Genomic DNA, 22,952 nt, shown 5'->3' with positions numbered 1-22,952 from the left:
GACCGGGGGTCTAAACGCGGCTCTCCGAACTCCAAGCTGCTCCTCTCCTCGCCCGGCCTCTGAGCTGGGACGGCGGAATCCGGCAAGGAAAGAGGTGCCCTCTCCGAAAAAACCAGGGGGAGAGATTAAAAGGAACGAGAGCAAAACCCAGCCCTACAGCCAGCCCCTGAGAACACAGGGAGCTCTCAGACCCCTACACTGAAGACCTGAAAGACCTGAGAAGTTCTCACTAGCACAGGGGGCGGAGCCGGCCACCGGCAGCTTATTAATATTCAGTGGAAGGAGGGTTCCGAGGAGACCCATTGGACCGTGGTGTTTACTATTCTCAATCCCTTCATGGATTCCAGAGTGATCAAAGCTGAAGGTTCCATTTGATGCCTACTCTTGCTGAGGATTCTGGGATTGTTACTGCAGTGCTCCGTGCTCGTAATTCTCATATCAAATAACATTGTGGGAACAAAATAATATCACCCAATCAATGATATTTGATACTTTACATTTTCAAAGCCACAGCATTAAGTCCTAATTAATTCCTGATAGCTACTGAATTGCTAATAGTTGAAAAAACTACTGCTTAGAAAATCTGTCTGAATCGTGGAGGACATTTTTGACAGAGACGCAAATTGTGAAGTGGGAAGCAGTTTTGCATTAACCTTAATTTCTCGCCATGTACATTTTAATCTTTAAGCCATACACAATAACACAATTAAGAAAAACAAATAACAAAAAGAGTTGAACATTGATGCATTTATAATTCTTCTTCGCTCCAATTTGAGACTCTAGGCCCGAAGAAGACGCAAAAAAAATGTCGCTCCTCTCAACAACTTCGTGAGTTATGCCACCCACCCATTCGCACCGAGGTGTTGCAGCTGCGTGAATTCTCTCGAAAGACCGGGAATGTGAGCAAACGGACAGCGACCTGTCCGTCCCATGTCATGTCTGCTAGAGGAAGAAACACGGCACTGGGCATCCAGCCGCCCAGGCCATCACGGACGGTCATTAAGTATCGAAAGTTCCAATTCATTACGTACATAGAGTCCTTTCTGGAAGGAAAAACGGTTAGAGTTGTGTTATTAAATTTACACCTTTCTTTGGGGGGAAAAAAGTTGACGATCAGGTGGAAAAGAATGAGAGAATTTTGAAAAATATGGCCACGGAAACAGCATGACCAGGGGTAAATTAATAACGACGGATTTCAAATCCAGAGAAAATCTGACATCCGAGCCAAAACGGATCAGTGTAAGGCTGTCGTCTCAATTCTTAAGGACTTTCACAACTATGCGGCTAATGCCCAACCAACGCGCGAGTCAGATTATATTCTTATACTGACAGTTATAAAGCGTCACGCTGCATCCTCACCTGTTGCTGTGAGAACTGCTGAGCCCGTGCAAGAGCTCGGGAAAGCAGGAAATCCCATCAATATGCCCTAATCTCTCCACTGCCAGAGCATTTTCGCGCCGGCAAATCAATTTGGACCGATCAACCGAAAAAAAGAAAAAAAAAATCCCATCAGTCAGTTTATTATTAATGAAGAATTCTTAAAAATTGCATTGACCATCTTTACACCTGCTAAGTGGGGTTTATTAATACCCCATGCCCGTACACACGCTAACACACAGAGTTTTGGAGAAAATCAGAATGGACAAAAAGAGGATTCCATGAATGACCCATTATTGTCATTTATCAGATGACTTACATACAGTAGGTTACAGTTTTGAGAATTTACTGTGGCAGTTGTGGGTTGAGTACCTTGCCCAAGGGTACAAAAGCAATGCCCCAGCGGGAAATCGAACCAGCAACCTTTTGGTCACGAGCCCTGCTCCTTGCCATGGACAATGCAGACAATTCTTTTTGAAGAAGCATTTGAACTATGAGTAGGCTAATATATTTTACAATGAACGTAAAGCTAGTGGTGTGATCTGTAAAATCGTGGAGAGATGGAGATGTCGGTTGGTTGAAATGCCGGTATCGCCACTAAAATTTGACCGCTAGATGGCGAGTTTTCACAACAAAGAAAACGCTCATCCTCGCACATCCGTCAGTGTGTGCGCCTTTGGTCGTGACGTTACGGTTAGACCATTATTGCAGTGTTTTAAGGATAACTATTCCTGGTTTAAATTCGCTATTGGATGTGGCATGGCAAGATGAACGGACGATTTCAATGTTAAAAGAAGGAGGTTGGGAGGGATCTGCTGTCAAACGTAGGGAAGAGTGGCAGGGAGCGAGCCTACCGAAAGATAATGATGAATTTAAAGGGCGCAGGAGCGGCGGAAACAGGAAATCCATTTGAGATGTGCAGTTGTTGAAATGCAGTCAGGGTTCTCTTAAGTGGGGGGGACGGCCAGACAAGCTTAACTAGCGGAGGCTGTTTAAAATGCACGCATCGTTTTAATAAAATTCAAGGACCTGGAAATAACATACGTGAACCATTCTTCGTGCCGCCTGAACATTATTTTCTCGACGCAGCTTGATGCTTAGACCAATAAAAAATAACACGACTAAAGATACCAGACTGAGCCACAACTGTTATTCACACGTTCGTGTAATCGGTCTTTTTTCATTGGTTCAGCATACTTCCCCCTTGTTTTAGAGGAAGTAAGGTGCATTAGCAATATCGTCTGTGTGTTTTATTTGATTTGCTTGCCTTTTTGATCTTCGGAAACGAAGTTTTACAGAAATTAGGACCACCGGGGGAAGAGCGGTGAAATAGAACTGCAGAAAATGACGGGTAAATCGGTAAAAGATATCGACAGATACCAGGCTGTCCTCACGTCTCTTCTTTCGCAAGAGGAAAACAAATACTGCGCCGATTGTCAAGCCAAAGGTAAGTGTTTTTGACATCGTGATGTTTTTTCCGAACTGTGCACGCAAGGAAATAAATTTGTGCATCGCGTTTTTTACTGTGACTCAACCCGTTCCTTACCCAAGCTCGTTTTCTATGTACTAGCAGCTAGTCTAGCTCGCTTGCCTCAACTGCATGCATTTATCGATCCGATCATGTATGGGGCGATAATCGTTACCAAACGTGGATAAAAGTTACTTTCTCTCACACACCGGAAATATTGCATTATCTGTCCCTCCAGGTAATTACACGCCGAGAATATCATCAAACAGACATTGGAAACCCACACTATCACACTAGGTTCGTCTGCAGTACACGGTTTGCTGAACTATATGTGCAGTGTAATCACTGAAGTGAGATCGTATGTTAGGTATTCTTACAATTTGTTCGGTCACCTTGAATTTACGCTGTAGTGCTTTTTTCTCTTCTTTTTGGAGGGAGTGCTATCTAACGTGTTCGGGCTTGTATGTCTGAGAAGTGTTGCCATCTACCATTTCCTCATATGAAATATATGTGGAAATATTACTGCATTTCCCCGTGGTAAATCAGCACCTGAAACTCGTTTTATTTTGGTGTAAAAGCAATAAAGGACAGCCGTAATCTAGGACGCCATAGCTTGACGTCTGAGTTGTAGCTATATCATTTTTGAGTTGCTGCTGGCCATTACAGCAAGGCTTGCTGATGCCTGTAGACAGAAAATTTAGAAAATAAAATTATGCGTTATCAAATAGATAGTTTTGTCGCAATAAAAAAATGCAGCCCCTGGGTTCGACAAAGCGGATTAAACCATCGATGCGAAAAGAGTGCGGTGTGGAAACTGTCGCCACTTCCACAAAATGCAACTTCCTGTTAGCTATTGTGATTGCCGGTGGCCTGAGTCAACCCAAGAAATGGACTCTTCTGCACCGAATATCTGCGCGCACATTGCTTGCCGTTTTCCAGCGGTTCCAGCGGACAAAGGGTTAACAACAGTAGTTCAACTCATGCCACAGTTAAAAAAAAAGTGCACTACCTGCGTTTGTGTATGTGTCTGTGTTGGTAAACATACTTAAATCAGTCCTCCAGGTTTTTTTTTTTTTTTTAATTGTGGGCACACTGATTACACTGTCGCTCAGATTCTGTGAACTGTGGCAGTTTGCTCTGCTTGACCTTCACCCTCTGAGGGACATGGCCAAGCCCTGCATCCTGCTAAAAAGCACCGCCATCCCATTGGTCAGATTTAATCTCCCCCTCTCCCGCCCCTGTCTGGCTGGAGTTCTCTCGCTCTCCTAAGAAGGACGGTCTGGCAGTGCAGAGTGAAATGTCAGTCCGGCTGCCAGCAGGAGCCCAGGTGTGTGTCAGGCCAGGTGAGCGGCGATCTCCGGCGTGTGCCAGATGCACTCCTGGCTTTACCTGGGGGTCGTTGCGTGCTTCGGGTGTGGCGTGCAACGCTAACCCCCTCTCTCTCCGCTGGCCCAGTGCAGACCCCCGCATCTCCCTGTGGGCAGGGAACATGTGCTGTGTTTGTGGTGGGACAGACCGCTTCACGCGCTCCATTTTGAAATGGGAACAGGCCCTGAGGCGTTGAAGATCTGAGTCTGGAAAGATCCAGGCTTTGCTTGTGCGTTCCGCGTGCAGCCGAGGAGCACGCTTTGGTGCAAGACCCGCTGTGCGGAGATCTGTGGGTGACATCATCACCTCTGTTCAGGCCATGAGGAAATAATCGATCGTATTTGTTACGTCATCCGTTCAGGAGGTGTCAGGGGAACTTGTGCAGCTTTCCTTTTTCAATACAATTGATCCATTTGCACAGCACCCAACACACACACACACACACACACACACTGTCTCTGCCTGGACATCACACCACACAGCTGTCCAGCTGTAATGCTCAGTGGGTACCATTTTTAAAGTTGCTGTGTTTCAGTGCCAGGGCTGACACTAGTAGCAGGGCCGTTCACTTATGCATCAGTGCCCTGTTGCGCAAACTGGAAGTTTGCATGAGGATAAAGCTAGAAATGTTGACATTTCCAGTGAAGTGAAGTACATTAGGTGCCGGGAATAACACTGTTCAGTCACTTCCCTTATTCTTTCTTCTCTCTTTCTCCCTCTCTCTCTCTCTCTCTCTCTCTCTCTCTCTCTCTCTCTCTCTCTCTCACACACACACACACACACACACACACACACAGACACACACCACATCTGAGATGACAACTTTTGGGCCTTCACTACTGTTCATTTCACACCTTCTCCTCAGAGTGGCAGGGGCTGTGAGAGATAGGAACTCCTTGTGTTATCACCTGCGTAACAAGTTTCCTGCTGCTTTCCTTAAACATTAACTATGTCAATGCATGGCTTTTTTTCATTTCTGTGTTGACAAAGCGTGCATCTCTGTTTTTTTTTCATGTCTTTGTTACCTCTGTGATAAATGATTGAGAAGCTTCCCTTGTGTTTGCGGTGTGCTGTTGAGTACGGTACAACAGGTGAAGTGTAGCGGGGGCTGACACGTCTGTGTCAGTGGGGGCTGACACGTCTGGAGCCAGAGAGGAACATGGAGGGAAAAGGATGCAGGAGTGACAGACAGGAAGCAGCAGCTGGACCTACTGTCCCTGTTTCAGTGGGTGTCATATAAGGCAGCAGCCAATCAGAGACAAGAAGAGGGGCACACACGAAGGGCGTGCATGGAGGGTCTCTTTAGGGTAAACGTGTCCTCAAACAGCACTTCCCTGTCTAACACATCAGGGACCAGATTCAAGAAGAGATGTTACCCAGCTAGGTGACCAGCCATTAATCGTGTTTGTCGCTTGCTGACCATGACTAAATGAAATGGCAATCGAGGTGAATAATAGCAGCTATTAGGAGAACCTGTTTGCTTTAAAAGTAGTCCAGCTGAATTGGCATTGTTCTGATCAGTTTCCTAGCTTGGTGGCTAGTCTTGATGGTTTGCTAACTGGTAGATGACGTTGACGTTTACTAGACTAGTTTGAATGGGCAAGGCTAACGGGGGGGTTTATACAAGTGTACAGAGTATACACAATGTGCACTATAAGTAAAGGTTTCTTGCACATACCGTGTGTTATCTTAAACATTATCGCATCTTTGACCTTATTAATGCCTCATTATACAAAGTATGTAAAGTGCTCCTCACAAAGCAGCTCCTACCTGCACATTAAATCCTATGGGAGCTGATCGCATTTACATAAGAACGAGACTGTCCGTTTTGACGCAGGTAGAGGTCCATCATTTTGCCCATAGCCTAGAGTGCATCTTCGAGCGTTCCCCTCGTGGTCTCAGAATCTTCCCAGCTTTTACTCAGAGATGATTCTTCCAGGTCCTGCTCTTTACACTTCAGCAGGATTTCACTCAATGTAGGTCACTCAGTGTGGCATTTTGTCAGACACTTTCTGAAAATCCAAACGTACAGTATCGTATCACCAGCCAGATTTGAGCCAACACATTTCGTTGTTTCCTAGGAGAAGATGAGGAGATTTATTAAGAATGATGGCCTCTTCCTATCACTTAAGATACAGTTTTTTCCCCCAGGAGTAATTCTAAACTATCCCTGTTGATACATGCCAAAATCTTACATGAAATGAGTATAGTCTAATTTAAACTATATGAGTATAGTAACTATTCATATACTTGTATTATACTGCCATATTTCTTGACAGAAGGAATTTCTCCAGATTATATTTTATAAATTGTGTAAAGAATATGATAACGAGGTATTAATAATCTCCCCTAGCTTTTAAAGTACTCTTGGGTGTGTGATACCAAAGTCTACAGACTTACTGAGTCTTAAATTTAAGTCATCTTCCCAGTACTTCATCTTCCCTAATTTCGTATTATGTAATACTTCCCAGGCATCCAATGTAACTGTATACACATTTGTAACTTCTTCCATAGTAAAACTATCAGCGCAGTTAGTGTGGCATGCATATGGATTTTTAATGCACATAACCTATGCGCTAGTTTTTCTTTATCTTCTGCACAGCTGCAGCTTTATTTATTTTTAATCATTGGTGCTCATTTTACAATATGCTAACCGGTTATTCTGAACTGCCTTTTGAATTTTATTTACGTATCCTTTATTTACCCAGGAAACGCCGTTGAGACTGAACTTTCTTTTGCAGGGGGAATTTATTCTGTGAAATCTTTTGTACAGAGCTTTCCTATAAGGACCAGTCTATCTGCTGTAGAGACTACTTATTCCACTTGCGTTCACAATACGCTGTTTAGCTACCCACATCTAGTGATTTGATAATTTTTTAGACATTTCTGACAGGTACGGCTACACCCGTTTCCTAATTCGCAGTTAATATCGTATTCCCTGCTATTAGTAATGCTATTTAATTATTAACTTTGTTAGCAGGCAGCCTTATGTAGGGCAATCTGCAGTACCCGCAGCTGAGCACCCTCCTCAGTGTGTTATCCATTTATCAGTGTTTATTACCAGAGCTTTCTCTTGCTCCCCCCTTTGAGATCACAGCGGCACTGTCTCAGCCCCCGTTACCGTTAAGAGTCTTTTCCTCTGACCACTATGAACAAGTAGCAGTGTGGTGTAGTGTTAGGAGCAGTGTGGTGTAGTGGTAGGAGCAGTGTGGTGTAGTGGTAAGGAGCAGTGTGGTGTAGTGTTAGGAGCAGTGTGGTGTAGTGTTAGGAGCAGTGTGGTGTAGTGGTAAGGAGCAGGGCTGGGAATAGAAAGGTTGCTGGTTTGATTCCCGCCCGCGGCACTGCTGTTGTACCTTAGGGCAAGGTACTTAACCCAGAACTGCCTTGGTAAATATCCAGTTATATAAATGGATAACATGTTGGAATTGTACCCTGTGTAAGTATACCTCTGGATAGGAGCATCTGCTAAGCAGATAAACTGAACTAAATAAATAGAAATGACAATGGAAATATATGTATGCGAACTGGTTTTACCAAAAATAATAATTAAAAAATGATTCATTCGGTATGAGGCGGCTGGTGCTCTGACCCATGAGTTTCCTGGTTCGGCTTCTTTGCATTTGCCTCAGAATAAGGTTCCGTTGCCCGCCGGAGTGACAGGGTCCTGCTGTTGCCATGGAGATGTGGCCCTCGGATTGGTCCGGAGAGACGGGGTCAGGGGATGCTGACAGTCGGTGATGTGTCACGCCTCTTAGAGCCGCCGCTCTGGCTGGTGACAGAGTGTTAAGGGCTCTGAAGAGGCCGGCTGTTCTGCAGAGTTATGTAAAACTCTCCTTCCCGGGACTTGATTTCATGGTTCCTGTTGGCTGAGATGCTCAGCCGAGGTTACCAGCTTCCCACTGGTCATTAAAGAACACCCTCTGCAAAGAACAGTGGTGGACAACCCCAGAGTTTAAGCCATCTCGGTGTTGACACTTAATGGCAGGGTTCTTTGCTTTCCTGAAATCACTCGCACCTCTCAGCCGATGAGTGGCAAGTTCTCCGGTGTCTGTGCGCTGTGGTGCTTCGCGTCAGGAGTTGGGGTGAAGTTACCTCCATGTCTGTACATCAGAATATGTGAAGAAATTTGCTTCGGGACATTTCCCCACAGGTGTGGCAGCTGTGTTGCAGTACTGGCTGTTGGTCTTTATCTGTCCATGCCAGGAGGACTGCCTGGGTCTGTGTGTCCTCGCAAGCTGCAGTTTGATGGCCGGCGTTCACAAAGGAGAGGAAATAAATCAGTCATGGACCCATCTGTTTAGATGAGGATCATTGCTGGGGGGGGGGGGGGGGGGGGGGCTGGGGGCTGGGGGGGCAGTTCTGCGCTCTGCGAAGGGGCTGCTTCTGCTTCCAGGGAGAGTTTCCCCAGCCGAGAACACAGGACATAGAACCCCAGCCAGGTCCGGAACCCGGCGAGAGTTCCGCGGCTCCACCCCCCGCCAGTGCCGATTGGCTGTGGTCGGCATGCGGTGACGACATGCGATCCCAGGGGAGCCGAGGGCCCACTCTCCCTCAATCTCCATCAATGCTGAAGGTTTGTCGATACCCGCTCCCGGACGATGAGGGATCACAATCCTTTTACGCCGACGCTATCGAGCGGTTGGGGCTGGTGAGATGATTCACAGCGCGTGACTCGGCCGGCCCGGGTCTGTGCGAGTCACCCTGGAACTGTCCTTAAGCACAGAGGTGTGTGCGTGTGTACATTACATTACTGACATTTAGCGGACGTTCTTATCCAGAGTGACTTACATAGGTTACAATTTTCCATATTATCCATTTATACAGCTGGATATTTAGGCAGTTGGCTGTTGTGGGTTAAGTACCTTGCCCAAGGGCACAACAGCAGTTCCCCAGCGGGGGAATCACACCAACAAAACCTTTGGGTTACCAGTCCCTCTCCTTACCACTATGCTACACTGCCACCCCATCTGTGTGCAGGCACGTGTGTTGTTGTGTGCGTCTGCTAACGTGCGTGTGTCTTTATAAGAAGCTGAAGTCTTTCATTCCCTCTCTTGAGTGACGCCCAGCAGGTGATTACAGTGTAATCCACACTATTGGCCTCTGATCCTGAGTTCTCCTCTGATCGGTGTTAGATCAGCAGACAAGGCTGCAGAGGGACTGACACTCACTCACCAGCTATGCTACAGGCTTCATTCAGCCAGACCTCCACAGGTCTGCTAACATCCGTGCGCTTAACTGAGATGACTTAACTCTTTGTTTAAGTTGGAGTCTTCTAGCTCTGCCACCAGCAAGGCAGGTCTGTGAATGCCGGTCTATGCAAACCGAGCCCGTTTGCAGCTATCAGGGGAGGAGGGTTGAACCCCACTTGCAAAACACTCCCTGTGACTCTGGGTGGAGCATGCACTGCGGGGCTTTACCGCTTCCAGTGAAGAATGCCTAGGATAGCCCTCCTGGTGATGTGCCCTTTTCCAGTTGTTCAGGTGGCTTTGGCAGGGGGGGATTGGCAGGAGGGTGGAGGGAGGTTGGTATATGTCACTTTTCCAGAGCTCGGGGACAGGTTGGGAGTCGGGCATTGTGTGTGCAGTATGCAGCCCTTTTTGTGGGTGAAATAGCACCGGAGGAATTGCTTGGGGACCAGACCTCCTTGGGGGCAGTGATGGAGGGTCCGTACAACATCCCCGTTTTGGTGATATTATGATGGTGTGTCGTACACGGTGCCCTAGCTACAGACAGAAACCCATCTCTATGTAATATGGCTGGGACGGGGGGTGTCCATTTTGTACCCTACCTGAGGATTTTCCTCATGTTTGCTCAGTGTGGTCAACGGCAGACTTTATTTCATTGGCTTCACAGTTTATGTTTGAAGCCGGGGGAGGTTTATTCTTCCAGGGTTTTAATGCTCGGGCAGCAGTATTGCTTTTGACAGTGATACAGAGTTTCTTTTCTTACCCTCTGTATGGCCAGACAAAATTAGCGATATGGATTGCCCATAGTAACAAAATCCAGAGTTGGGGGTCGTTAGAGGTTAGGGTGAGGGTTTTGCCTTCATGTGTCTTAGAGTTTAATATGCTCACTATAGATTTGTCAAAGAGGTTGGAATGTTCCAGAAGATGTGGGGTGGTGGGTTGTGGGTTTTGGGGGTCAGAGTTTGGTAATGGGATCGGGGGTGGTGGATGTTTTGCGTGGTTTATTTGTGATTGCCTGTTGAAGTTCCTTTTTTATTCTTTTTAGTGGCGCATGAAGACTTTTATGGTTCAGTAAAGAGCCCAGTCACAGTATTTATATGTGCGCATTGTTAGATCCAGGTTTTACCTGCAGGATGGCAGATATATGCACTGAGTCACTCGGCTGATCTGAGCTCAACGGCACCATTTTAATGCAGCTTTTACAACCAAGTGGAACCATGAGTCAGGCCTCTGACTGCTTCGTGTTCCTTTTGTCATGAACACGCTGTTGGTGTCCAAACACGACGCAGTGTTTTCTTTGAAGGTTGTAGTCCTACCGTACTCCTCGCATTCTTGTAAATTTCCACTGACGAGAACGTAAACAAGGTTTGTGTTAGGTATGGAGGAAGTCGCTTGCTACATTACCCAATTCTACAGCCATGCGCAGGACCTGCCAAAGTAAAGTTCATTTCCCTGAGCGTGTGTGTCCGTGTCTCTCTCTGTCTCTTTCTCTCTGTGACTGAAGCATTTCACAAGTTATAACAATAAGTGGGTTGATGTAGTTCACGTTTTCAGGGGAGTAATTGTGCAGTATGAGCAGGAGGAATAAACTCATCTGCATGTTGAGAGTGAGTCCCAGGAACACTCCTGGCTGTGAATGAACCTCGGCTTGTTTCTCTCTCAGCAGTTTAAACAGCTGCGTGGCAGACAGATGGCGGTAGGATATTGGGGTTTTAGGGTCAGGGGTCTGAACTTGTCATTAGGCAGTTTGGTGTGAGAGACAGACCTGTGTGCGTGTAACACGCTGGTATAGTGTGTAAAGAGGGGCAGAGAGTTGAGGGCATGCGTGTGAACAACATTCAGTGAATGTTGGAGTTGAGGCAGGGGAATGGGCAGTTAGCGGTGGGCAGCCCTGTAGGTCTGAAACATACGCAGATGCCTTGCGTTGGGCATGGTCACATAGCTGCAGGTTGTTTGCCTTCCCAGATTACAGCACGCTGGTTATGTTCTTAGCAGATACTTCCAGCAGGTGCCTCCAGGTGGACACGTATGGTCTTCATATGATCCATTTACACAGATGGATTTAGGAGCAGTTCATGTGCCGCACACACAGGTGCACCAGCAGTGCTTTGTCCCGGACTCAAGCCCGCAACCCTCAGGTTACAAGGCTGGTTCCTGCGCTGTGCAGAGGAGTGATGCAGGCAGCCCCTGAGTGCTGGGGGGGGCTGCAGCGCCCCAGGCCCCCTGCGGCTGTCTGTGCTGTGCAGGCCTGCTTGCGATGCCGCAGGTGTGTACGCGCTCCGGGGAGGTTTGGGGAAAACAACAGCAGGAGTCGAGGCTGGTGGGCCTCAGGGGCCTGTCAATGCGCTGAGTAAGCACAGCGGGCAGGAGAGTGTGTGTGTGTGTCTGTGTGTGTGTGTGTCTGTGTCTGTGTGTGTGTGTGTGTGTGTGTGTGTGTGTGTGTGTGTGCGCCTGTGTGCATGTGTGTATGTGTGAGAATGTGTGTTTGTGTGTCCACATGTGTGCATGCATGCCCGTGTGTATGTTAGCGCATGCGTGTGTGTGTGTGTGTATGTGTGTGCACTCTTTCCAGCTATTAAGAGGCACAGTGCACTCACTGGTTTTACTTAGTGACTTCTCCCCTATGATTTCCCTGTCTTCATTATGACATCACTGGCCTTCTCTCCAGCACTGGGCTCCTGAAACGTCCCCAAGCACAGAGACAGGGGAAGGCAAAGCGGTGGTTTACCCTGAGACCATAGGCGTCATTTACGCTGGGGACATGTCCCCACCACTTTTTGTCGTGGCCCATTTCGTCCCCACCACTTTTTGAAAGCCATTAGTTAGTTGATACACGTCGAACCCGTCGTTGTCCCCGGCACTTTTCGAAACAAACTGACGGCCATGCCTGAGACACATCTGCTGTCAGGAGGTAGAGCTCACTCTCCGTTTCCATCTGTCTCTCTCTCTCTCTGCATCTCTCTCACTCTGCCACTGTCTCTCTCTGTTGGTGCTCTGCAGTGACCTGATCCCCTGTGCCGAAATTACTGTTCTGTGCCCTCCCTCTTGTGCTGAGTGCCCTATGCTGTATTATTCTTCTTAAACTGTCCTGTGTTCACCTGTGTTAGTTCTGGACTGTGTTAAGCCTGTGTTCCATTCTGTTAGTCCACTGTATAACTTTTAGTCCCACTAAGATGTGATCCGATGTGTTAGTCTACTTTTAACTGTGCTATCTGTGTTACACTAACTGTGTTATGTCCTTCCTGTATTGTGGTAGACGTTTGGGTCTGTGCCCGGGCCGCTTGTGTGCCTGTCCCCCACGCACGTGGCCAGCACAGAGTCCGGTGCCGTCACATGCCGAGCGGCCTGCTTATCCTTCCCGGAAGGACGATCCTCGTGCACACTCGCCACGCCTGCGCTCGCACGAGCTCACAGACGCGAGGTCGCTCCGCGGGGGCTTGCACTAAGACGGTGCAAGCAGCTTACTGAGGGAGGCACATGGTGCAGGACAGAGGGCAGAGAGGAAGTGGGGCAGGAAGAGAAGGGGCCTTATTAGCACATTTCTGTGTCTCAACCACAGGGATGGAATCATGACACCACTGGCTGCTCTCATTGGCCGGTGTTGTTATGGTTCACTCCTCCGCTGTGAGTGGCTGGTGGAGAGTTAGAGTTAGGTGTTCAGTGCAGCCTCTTTGGGTGTGGTGAATGGTTGGTGTAGAGGCATGGGCAGTTAGTGGTGGGCAGCCCTATAGTTCTGAGATGTATGGAAATGCCTTGTGTTGGGAATGGTCACATAGTCGCAGGTTGTTTGGGTTCCTAACCGAGGATTACAGCACCCTGGTTATGTTCTTAGCAGATGCCTCCAGATGGACACGCATGGTCTTCATATGATCCATTTACGCAGCGGTAGGCTGTGGTTCACCGATTGGCTTGTGTTTACTGACGGCCTTGCTTGCCTGTTTACCCAAAAACACAAAAACACACAAACAGACAATTGGAGATGAGAGAGACACACAGCACACAAAATCAACTTCTGTTCAAACATCGTATGGTTCTGGTCAGGTCCTTTATTGCTGTGCTCACATTGCGGTCGTGTTCCCGGGGGATGAGGACCGGGGTTTGCCAGCGGTCACTCCCAGTGTCTGCGCCGGATGAGGTCCGGCGGCCATACGGGTCTCGGCGCCGGCTCTGCTGCGGTGTTTATGGGTAAACAGGCTTTGCGGAGTTAGTCCGCTATAATTAGAGCACGTGGTAGCCAGCACTGCGGAAACCGCATACAGGTCGAAGGTCACAGGTCGAAAGTGGCAGTCTCTTGGTGTCTCGGAACTGGGCCAGCTTTTTGTGTCTGTGCTGTTGGAACAAATGGTGTCAATCCTATAAAGAGAACGGGCGTGTTTTAGGTGCTACTGGCCAGTGGTTCTCACCACATACCCTTTCTTGTTTCTCTCAAGCTCTGTAGAAATCCATCGACATTGTACACCAAATCACCGCCTTGTTTCATCCTAATTGTAAACACACAGCTGTGCTTGGTGCCCTGTTTCTGAAACGGAAGGTGGACTCTATACATATGCAGGACTTCATGCAATACTTGTACTCTAACGGTGTGTCCAGCTGTTTGACTAAAACATGTCATTACCTTTCTGTTAGACTGTGTTTACCAAAATCTAAAATTTTCTATTAAGTCTTCATTAACCCAAACTATAGACACTCAGTAGCCTATAATATTATTGAAAGGGATTAACGGTCTGAGAGTTTACCTTGTTTTTACGTGAGTTCACATGAATTCTGTTTGCGTGATTGGCGTAAGGGTTGTCTCAGGACAGAACAGCAGTACACCGTGGAAGTGGCTGGAGAGGGATTCCCGGTGCGCATTATCTGCTCCATTGGAAAGATCCTATTGCTGCCATCTAGTGGTCATGTGTATACATTGCAAGCCCTGGAGCATTGCGCACTGATAAACACGTCCACGGTCGCTCCAAATTCCCGCTGCAAATACAAGAGCTGTTTTTCCAGTCCAGCAGCTCCTGCGTTCTCTTTGAAGCCTCTGTAGCCTCAGAAGGTTACATAAACAGCGAGACACTGTAGGAATTTCATCTTTGCCTCCCTAGACCCCGAGTTGCCTTTGGAGGTCCATCCACAGACCAGTGTTCATCAGGCCCTCTGAGTCTGTCTGTGTGTGTGTGTGTGTGTGTGTCTGTCTGTGTGTGTGTGTGTCTATCTGTCTGTTTGTCTGTATGCCCGTGTGTGACTGTGTCTGTGTGTGTCTGTGTGTGTATCTGTGTGTCTGTGTGTGTGTGTGTGTGTGTGTGTGTGTGTGTGTGTGTGTGTGTGTGTGTGTGTGTGGCACTCATCCTGTCAATAACCGCCCCAAGGTAAAAGGCTGTCACGTGGCCACCTGCAACCTGCATTACACTTGGAAATGAGCGGCCCTTCTAGCAGGAGCAGCCGGTCTCCAGCTGCCCCGCGGAGTGAGGGACAGCCGGGGGGGGTCCCTGCGTCACGCTCATTAGCGCGCTCCCCGACCCTAACGGGATTATCCATCACACAGCATTTCAGCCATTCCGTTCCTCCAGCGCTCTGTCAGAGGGAACTCTCACTGTGTCAGGCCTTACGTCACTGGCGTCAGGGTTGGGCAGATGTTTTTCACAAGCCTTTGTGTTTTCAATCAAATACAGGAAAGATAAGGAAAGCTGTTGTATGGTGATTGATTGTATTTTTGGTCCAGAAATAGTGGCTGTTCTCCAGACTTGCAGTGCAGAACGTGAACAGTGGGGGGGCGTCTGACCGCTGCAGTGATCTGCACTTATGTATTATCAACTGAATGATTATATATATATATATATATATAATATGTGTGTATATGTAGTATCTTTTGGCTCCACAGTAAGCAGGCAGTCAGTAGTGTATTGTGTGAAGTAAATGAGGACTGAGGTCCCTGGGTCTTTCTGTGTGCGTGTATGCGCGTGTGCGTCTTTGTCTGTGTCGGACTCCACCCGTGGCAAAGTTGTATCTGGATCTGTGAAAGGCTCTGCTATCCTGTGTGGTCTGGCAGGATCTCTCTGGCATCTGGCAGGGTCTGTGCGACAACACCAGCACCAGAGAGGACTTCACAGCAAAGCTGTCATTTGATCGATATAAAAGAATCCTTTAAGCAATTGGCTCCGGTGTGATTGACCACGTTTCTCCCTCCCCTGTTCTACCCGGCTTCCCTCTCTCTCGTCCACTCACTCTCTCCCTCTCTCCCCCCCCCCTCTCCCCTCAGGTCCTCGATGGGCTTCCTGGAATTTGGGGATCTTTATCTGTATCCGCTGTGCTGGAATCCACCGGAACCTGGGGGTCCACATCTCCCGGGTCAAATCCGTCAACCTGGACCAGTGGACTCAGGAGCAGATCCAGGTCGGAGGCTAACCCGTGCTGTTTGTCATCCAGCATGCTTTTGCTGCTGTGTTTCCTTCCTGTGTGCACCAACAGAAGCTTAGCATATACACCAAGTGTGTATAGTGTACTTCGTCAGAGTGTATGGCAGTAGAAGCACGCTCCCTTACTGTGTACTCCAATAGAAGCGCTCTCCCCTACTATATATACACAAATATTTACACCAATAGGAGCACACTCACTCATGGTGTGCTCCAATGGAAGAACACTCCCTTACAATCTGCACCAATAGGAGCGCACTCCGCTACTATGTACACCAGTAGAAGCACACTCTGTTACGTGCCCAATAGGAGCGCACTTCCTCACCAGACATTGCAGTAGAAGGGACCAGTTCTCTCCCCTACAGATTGGACTAAGGAAACGGTATTTTCAGCATATAGCAGTGAGGGCTTCTCCACGCACGGTTTAAGTGCACAGCATGTCAGGACGCAGGATGACACAAAGGCACGCAGGGTTCACGGCGCCCCCCAGGGGCCACGGGAGCGATCTGCGGTCTCTTACGCGGCAGCTCTGTCCCTTCTGCGTCGCCACTGCGGAAGGGCACTGCCTCGTTCTGGCCGTGCCGCATCCGGGGCTTACAGGCGTGTCAGTATTGGGTTCACAGTGTGCTCTCGTTTAAATCGGTTTAGCGTTAGCATTCCGATTGCGTTCCTCCGCCTTGCGCTTTGTCCTTTGGTTTTCGGCTTAAATGTCTTGGGCTTTGATTAGGCTTCGTGGTGTGGGAATGCTTAACGGCTAATGGCTAATGCTGACCGCGGCCCTTTGAAATCTCCGTTCAACCATTAGTGCTGACAGACATGTAGGCCGATGCGTCTCAAGCTTTTCTACATCTACTCACCTTCCCTTGCATTCTCCCCCCCCCACCCCCCACCCCCTCTCTCAGGGAGTGTCTGGCGTCGCTGTGTCCTTATGGATGTTTCCATTGTCTGTCATGATGTTGCTTCTGTCTTCTGGTTAGTCCTGTGGTGTCTCTCTGCCTCTGAACAGTTAGAAACAGAATTTGTTTTGTCCTGTCTGTGTGGTCTCTGTATCTATAAATAATTAGGCAGTAACAATGTTGTTTCCGTTCTGTCTCAGTGTGTCCAGGAGATGGGGAACGCCAAGGCCAAGCGTCTTTACGAAGCCTTCCTCCCCGAGTGCTTCCAGCGTCCTGAAACGGACCAGTATCCTCCTCATACTGGGAACAGCGGCATCTCTGTCTGAGCCTGTCTGTGCCTGTCTGTGTGTATGCTTGATGGAGGGCAGGATTCTGTATTGGAATAGTGGTGGCTCTCTAATAATTGCACAAACTTCTTTCTATTTGTTGTATTTTATACCTCTATTTATTTTATTCAATTTATTCTTTTGTTGTTTTTGATGTGTGCCGGACGGTGCAGTTGTGACACTCAAATTTCCTTCGGGATTAATAAAGTATTTCTTATTCTTATTCCTATAATAACTGGTTGGTTGGTTTGTGGGGGAATGGCTACCTTGCAGACGCACAAGACTTCCTCTTTAACACCGACTGCACAGATCTGCAGAGGCCTTCATACGGGACAAGTATGAGAAAAAGAAGTACATGGACAAGTGCATCAACATCCAGACCTTCAGGGTGAGTGCAGGAGGAACAGGCAGCTTCAGGAAGTACATGCTGCCGGATTATGGAGAGCACAGAGGGCTGCTATCCTGACAGAACTGTGGTAAAGCAGAATCGGTCACCCTGCAGTATCAGAGGTGGACTTCATGGGGGAGACAGTGAGCATATCTTTGTGAAAACTGGGTATTTGTCAGCCGTTGCTTACCTGTAGACTGAGCTGACTGTTTTAATGTTTTCAGCGAACTATTCTACATGCCTTAGATGGGGAGGAAATGTAATTAAAAATGTGTTCTTCATACTTGAAAAGCTTGCACAGTAACACGTGGTTGAAGTTTTCGCCCATTTTTGACAGCCGTGAATGTGGTTTTGAAAATGGATGTTAAAAGTCATTTCATAGCCACTTTAATTTACAGTTTGCTTTTGCGCAAAGTGACACCCCACAAACTTGAACTCAAACATCAGTGGATACACTTTTTCACATATTGCCGTTCCGGCCACGTGATTTGACATTTTGGGGTTTCAGTTTTCTTATTTGTGTAAAAAAAGGACATATTTTCATTTTTTTTAACCAAAGAACCCTTCCTGCTTGCAGAAGGAGAAGAGCAGTGACTCGATAGCCAAAGAGGTGCCTGTCGTGTTTGAGAAGATGAAACTGGTAAGTGCTGGCGAGAGACGTCTACAGCCCAGCCGCGGTCTGTTGAATCATCATTGCTCAGTCTCTCCCAGTCTAGACTGAAAGAGACACCCCGGCTCTTCAGTGTGTATTTCATGTTAGTGTTTGGATGATTGGTTATGGCTGATATTGATTGGATGGTGGATCGATTTCTGCAGAAGAAGGATGACTCGCAGCAGGCCAGGCCCAGCCCAGTGAAGCCGAGTCAGCCGGTCACTGACCTGTTAGGACTGGGTAACGCTTCAGCTCTTTCTACAGACAGTACCCACAATGCACTTCACACTTCCCACAGTGCTCTATGCACCGTGTACTGCACTGTACACTGCACACTCTACACCACAGTGCAAATCTAAGACAAGGTAATGCTTCAGCTCTTCCTACAAAGAGTACCCACAATGCAATGCACTAGACCTCCTACGCACCACACAGCTTGCTGGACACATTACTCCGTGCTGCTGTAGCTCTAATTGTCCCCTGCTGCCCTCGCTCAGATGCCCCTCCTCCAGCTGCAGCTGTGACCAATGGGAAACCCAGCCCAGAGGTCAGCCACTCACTGGACCTCTTCGGATCCATGGCCACGCCCTCCTCTGACTCCAGCAAGAGCACGGTGAGCCTGAGACAGACTGTAGGAGTGGCCAGGGCACCAGAGGGTCATGGGTTTAACTCCCCAGTCGGACACCCCATTGTTTTGGACCAGATGTATGATAAAGGCTCTGGTTTTGTAGCTGTGGGTAAGAGCTGTGAGTTTGGTCCAGCCAGTGATGAACGGTGAACATTCTCGTTCGGTTCTGACCCGCTCCAGCCCGTCTCCGGGACCATGCCCACGGGCCGCATGGCCAGCTCGGTGCCAGAGAACCTCAGCCTGTTCCTGGACCCGGCGCCGAAGCCCGAGGAGAACGGGAAGAAGATGTCCAAGGACTCCATCCTGTCCCTGTACGGCACGGTCACGCCGCACGCCAACAGCATGGCCGCCCACGGTGAGAGCTCCGCCCAGCCTCGGGGGGCCGTGAGGCCCGTTTCACACTGAGTATGCAGCGCGGCCTCATCTCTCTGCTCTGCTGACCCACAGCACAGATTTCCTATGTCTGTTGCAAGTCTGTAATGTACAGCCGCTTAACCACACCACACTGCGTATGGCATATGCAGGACATTACACATTACATTATTCTGCAAGAACAGAAATTCCACTGCCAGTCACGCCTGCAGTGTGGTTCTGCTTTTATGTGTATTTCAAAATGGGAAAGCCACTCAGTTGTTCCTGTTGTGTGTGTGTGTGTGTGTGTGTGTGTGTGTGTGTGTGTGTGTGTGTGCGCACATGTGTGATGTTTGTGTGTGTGTGTGTCTATGTGCATGGTGTGTGTGTGATGTTACTGTGTGTGCGTGTGTGTGTGGTGTTACTGTGTGTGCGTGTGTGCACGCGTATGGTGTTACTGTGCATGGTGTGTGTGTGGTGTTACTGTGTGTGTGTGTGTGTGTGTGTGTGTGTGTGTGCGCGCGCGTGTGCATGGTGTGTGTGTGTGTGTGTGTGTGTGTGTGTGTGTGTGTGTGTGTGTGTGTGTGTGCGCGCGTATGGTGTTACTGTGCATGGTGTGTGTATATGTGCGTGCTCTCTACAGGTGGTATGTACATGGCTCCAGCTCAGATGGGCTACGCCGCGGCGGGGTACGGCCACTACCAGGCGCTGGCAGCCCAGGGGGGCATGATGGGTACCATGATGGGCCAGCAGAACGTCCTGCCGCAGCCGGGCATGTCCGCCGCCTCCCCCTACATGGCCGGGGTGCAGGGGGGCATGATGGGATTGCAGAACGGCATGATGGGAGGGGTGGCGGCCGTACCACAGCAGATGTATGGAGTGCAGCAGGCCCAGCAGCTGCAATGGAATATAGCCCAGGTGAGACCCGAAGGGGGGGGGGGGGGGGGGGGGGGGCTAGGTCCGAAACACTGTAGTGTTGCTAAGGTCACAGGCTGTAGCATGCTCCTAGGGATAGTGAGGGGAGCATCAGGCAGCGGTTACCTCAGCTTTTCAGGGTCCTTTTAGTTTGTGAAGTCTTTCATGGACGTGGAGGCTTTTAGTGCACGTAGACTGTTAGTGTGACAGCTTTTAGTGCATGGAGACTTTTAGTGTGAAGGGTTTTTTTTTTTTTTGCTTGCAGGCTTGTGTGAAGTGTGTGAAGCCTTACTGTATGAATTTTTCATGCGTGAACTCATTTGTGTGTGTGAAGTCAAATCAGACAGGCTTCATTTGCATGCGAGACAAAAAAATAAAGAGGGCTCCCCTTCTAAGCGTTGCCACGACGATGACCTTTGCCTGTCTGTTTCAGATGACTCAGCACATGGCGGGCATGAACTTCTACGGAGCGAACAGCATGATGGGATACGGTCAGCACATGGGCGGAGCTGCGGCACCAGGCTCCGGTCACATGCTGGGGTCACATGTCTGGAAATGATCCCGGGGAGGGGTGGAGCGAGTGGGTGGGTGGGAGAGGGGGAGGCGGGTTGTCAGGGAAACGGAACGGCCATCGCAAAACTTCATCAGACATTCTGTAAATTTAAAGAGGGAGGGGGCACTTTCAGAGGGGGAGGGGGGGTGTTCACCCCGTCCCTCTCTCCCTTCCTCCATATACTCCTCACAGCCATTCTCCAGACCTCCATGCTTGCCTTCTGACATTGCGTGACCTGGCAGAGGTCAGGGGTCAGGGGTCAGAGGTCACAGGAGGGTGGTCTTCAGTGTTTGGACCAGTTCTAGACCCCATCACGATGAGGGCACGCTCCCATGCAGCAATGCGTGCTCCTCACCCCTCCAAAAAAAAAAAAAAAAACATCTATCCTTTTGCTGTTCACTGCTATTCAAATAGTCTAATAGTCTATTTCCATGCTTGTTGGTGTCTGCTCTCTCAAGCCCAAACCAGTTTTTGCGCAGCAGGCAGGACTGCGGGTTGGGCTTTGCATTAGATCTCACTGATAACACAAACAATGTAGTCTTTCAGGCCTCCAGTGGTCTGCGTTAGACATCCAGTCCTGTTGTGCCCAGTGTAGTGGAAGGCTTCATTTTCACTTTCCCTGCTGCGGGCTCAGTCTGCGTGTCCGATCCAGCTCCATATGAGATGCCACACTGTGTAAAAGCTGCTCTGGATGCATGAGTCACTCTGGTGCATTTGGCTTCTGCGGCGAAACATCGCTAACAGGGTATTTGGGTCACGAGTGTGTGGATGTGAGGCTTATCTCGAAGGAAGGAGACACGCTGTTGAAGAGGGAATCCATGTGTGAGATTAGGAAAGACCCGCTGTGGCACCGCGTCGCGGCTCCTTGCTTAGCCAGCGTCGGTTCGGCGGGAGTCTCTTTGAACTGTCCGTGGGAAGCTTGCGCCAGTCAGAGACCGTAAAACTTGTAACTGTGCTTCGGGCACAGGATGCTCCAGTCGAAAGGAGAAGACCGTTCACTCGTTCTTTCGCAAAGGTGTCGTCACAACTCACTGTCACGACAGACCGAGGTTTGTAAATTCAGAGGCGTTTTTGAAATGGGTTGCTTTAGTCTAGAGATGATTTTCTGTCTAACGTTATTTAAAACTGCGGAGACGATTGGAAGCCAAAGATGTACAATAGCTTTACAGTAGCCTTAAATTTCGTGGTCTCTCTACTCCCAGAACCGTTCTTTCGGTTCTTATATTCCTGAAGAAGCTATTGTGTGCCGAAGGCCTCTGAACCACCAGAGGACCAGTGTGACGTGGGAAACAAATGCTCCATAGGATAGTTATGTACAGTTTAGATTGGAGTCATTTCCTCTTATTCATTCTACAATTCAACTGTGGCTGCTTTCTTCATAGTTTTCTATTTGCTATGACCATGAAAGTCAAATTTACTAATGAATGTTTCAATCTCTTTGTGTCATGGCATGGGTTTACATCAGGGTAGAATGATAAGGTCAAATGAATAAAATCCCTTATCCCTGAAATGTCTTTATAGGCAATTGGTCTGATATTTATGACAGAGTCAGATTGCAGAGAGGGTATGAGATCAGAGCAGCTGAGAGGGCAGGAAGTGAGGTCACATCCTCCCCTGGCAGTTGTCCTAATGTGAGAATCCTAGAGACTGGTGGAAAATTTAATGTGGGGAGTCTTAAAAACTGTAAACTGCTAAATGTACTAAATCAGTTTTTGATTGCTTAGTTTGATTTAAAAATGTAATCATAACAGACTAACAGCAGTATAACACAGTGAAGGAGTCTGGGATTCATTAAATCACCTTCATTGTAAGAAAGCAATGGGAGACCAGTCTTAACACCTGTTTGTGCTTGTTGATGTTATCATGTGTAAGTGCAGGAAAAGCCAGTATGTGAGATACACTGAAGGAAGGGTTACGGATGTTCTGTATAAACTGTCATACTCTTGTTAACCAATCAAAGACAGGTTCAGGAATAGAAGCGGCTTCAAGCTGTGGTTCTTATCAAAGGGTTCCGCCCTCCACTGAGATGCAGAGAGAAACGGAGAGAGTGGAAAGGGGGGGGGGGTGTTATTGTGGGGCTCCTGGCATGGAGACAGGAGGGGTGGGGAGGAGACTCAAGAGGCTGGGACTGCCCTCATGTTGCTGAGGCAAAGATGGCTGTAACCTTAGTTATGGTTGGGGGTGGGGTGGGGGGGTAGGATGCGTTGCACTTTGCCTGTCCACATCTGCTGTGTCCTTCAGCTTGTTTGCATGGGGAGAGCCGAGACGCCCTTCTTTCCCCGCTTCTCTGTTGGCTTGAGCAGCCTGGCGCTGTTGTGCGTGCTTTGCCTTTTCAGCGGCGTGCGACCAGCTCTCTGCGCCTGCTCTCCCGTGGCGCTGTTGGCGGAGCCCTTATCAGGTGAGGTTGTTTACACGGTGGCCATGGGGACGCCCAGACCGTGTTCGTTAG

General features: G+C 48.6%; 1 protein-coding gene across 1 annotated transcript; it reads left to right on the top strand.

Moving 5' to 3' along the window:
• Nucleotides 1–2,103: 2,103 nt before the first annotated feature.
• On the top strand, nt 2,104–22,541 carry smap2 (small ArfGAP2). Its single transcript, XM_036555509.1, has 10 exons — nt 2,104–2,824; nt 15,641–15,774; nt 16,891–16,976; nt 17,326–17,404; nt 17,982–18,044; nt 18,221–18,296; nt 18,554–18,669; nt 18,865–19,039; nt 19,679–19,953; nt 20,384–22,541. The coding sequence occupies exons 1-10, from the start codon at nt 2,722–2,724 to the stop codon at nt 20,507–20,509; spliced, it is 1,233 nt and encodes a 410-aa protein (XP_036411402.1). The 5' UTR covers nt 2,104–2,721; the 3' UTR covers nt 20,510–22,541.
• Nucleotides 22,542–22,952: the final 411 nt, after the last annotated feature.

Source organism: Megalops cyprinoides, chromosome 21 (assembly GCF_013368585.1).
Source record: "Megalops cyprinoides isolate fMegCyp1 chromosome 21, fMegCyp1.pri, whole genome shotgun sequence".
Lineage (NCBI taxonomy): Eukaryota > Metazoa > Chordata > Actinopteri > Elopiformes > Megalopidae > Megalops > Megalops cyprinoides.
Note: the sequence above shows the minus strand (reverse complement) of the source record. Positions and strands in the feature narration are given on the sequence as shown.

Bases quoted from the DNA above. Each gene is read 5' to 3' on its own strand.
- smap2 (XM_036555509.1), top strand. From the start codon at position 2,722: ATGACGGGTAAATCGGTAAAAGATATCGACAGATACCAGGCTGTCCTC. The intron at 17,405-17,981 runs GTGAGTGCAGGA...TCCTGCTTGCAG, and splicing joins TCAACATCCAGACCTTCAGG to AAGGAGAAGAGCAGTGACTC. The intron at 19,954-20,383 runs GTGAGACCCGAA...TGTCTGTTTCAG, and splicing joins TGCAATGGAATATAGCCCAG to ATGACTCAGCACATGGCGGG.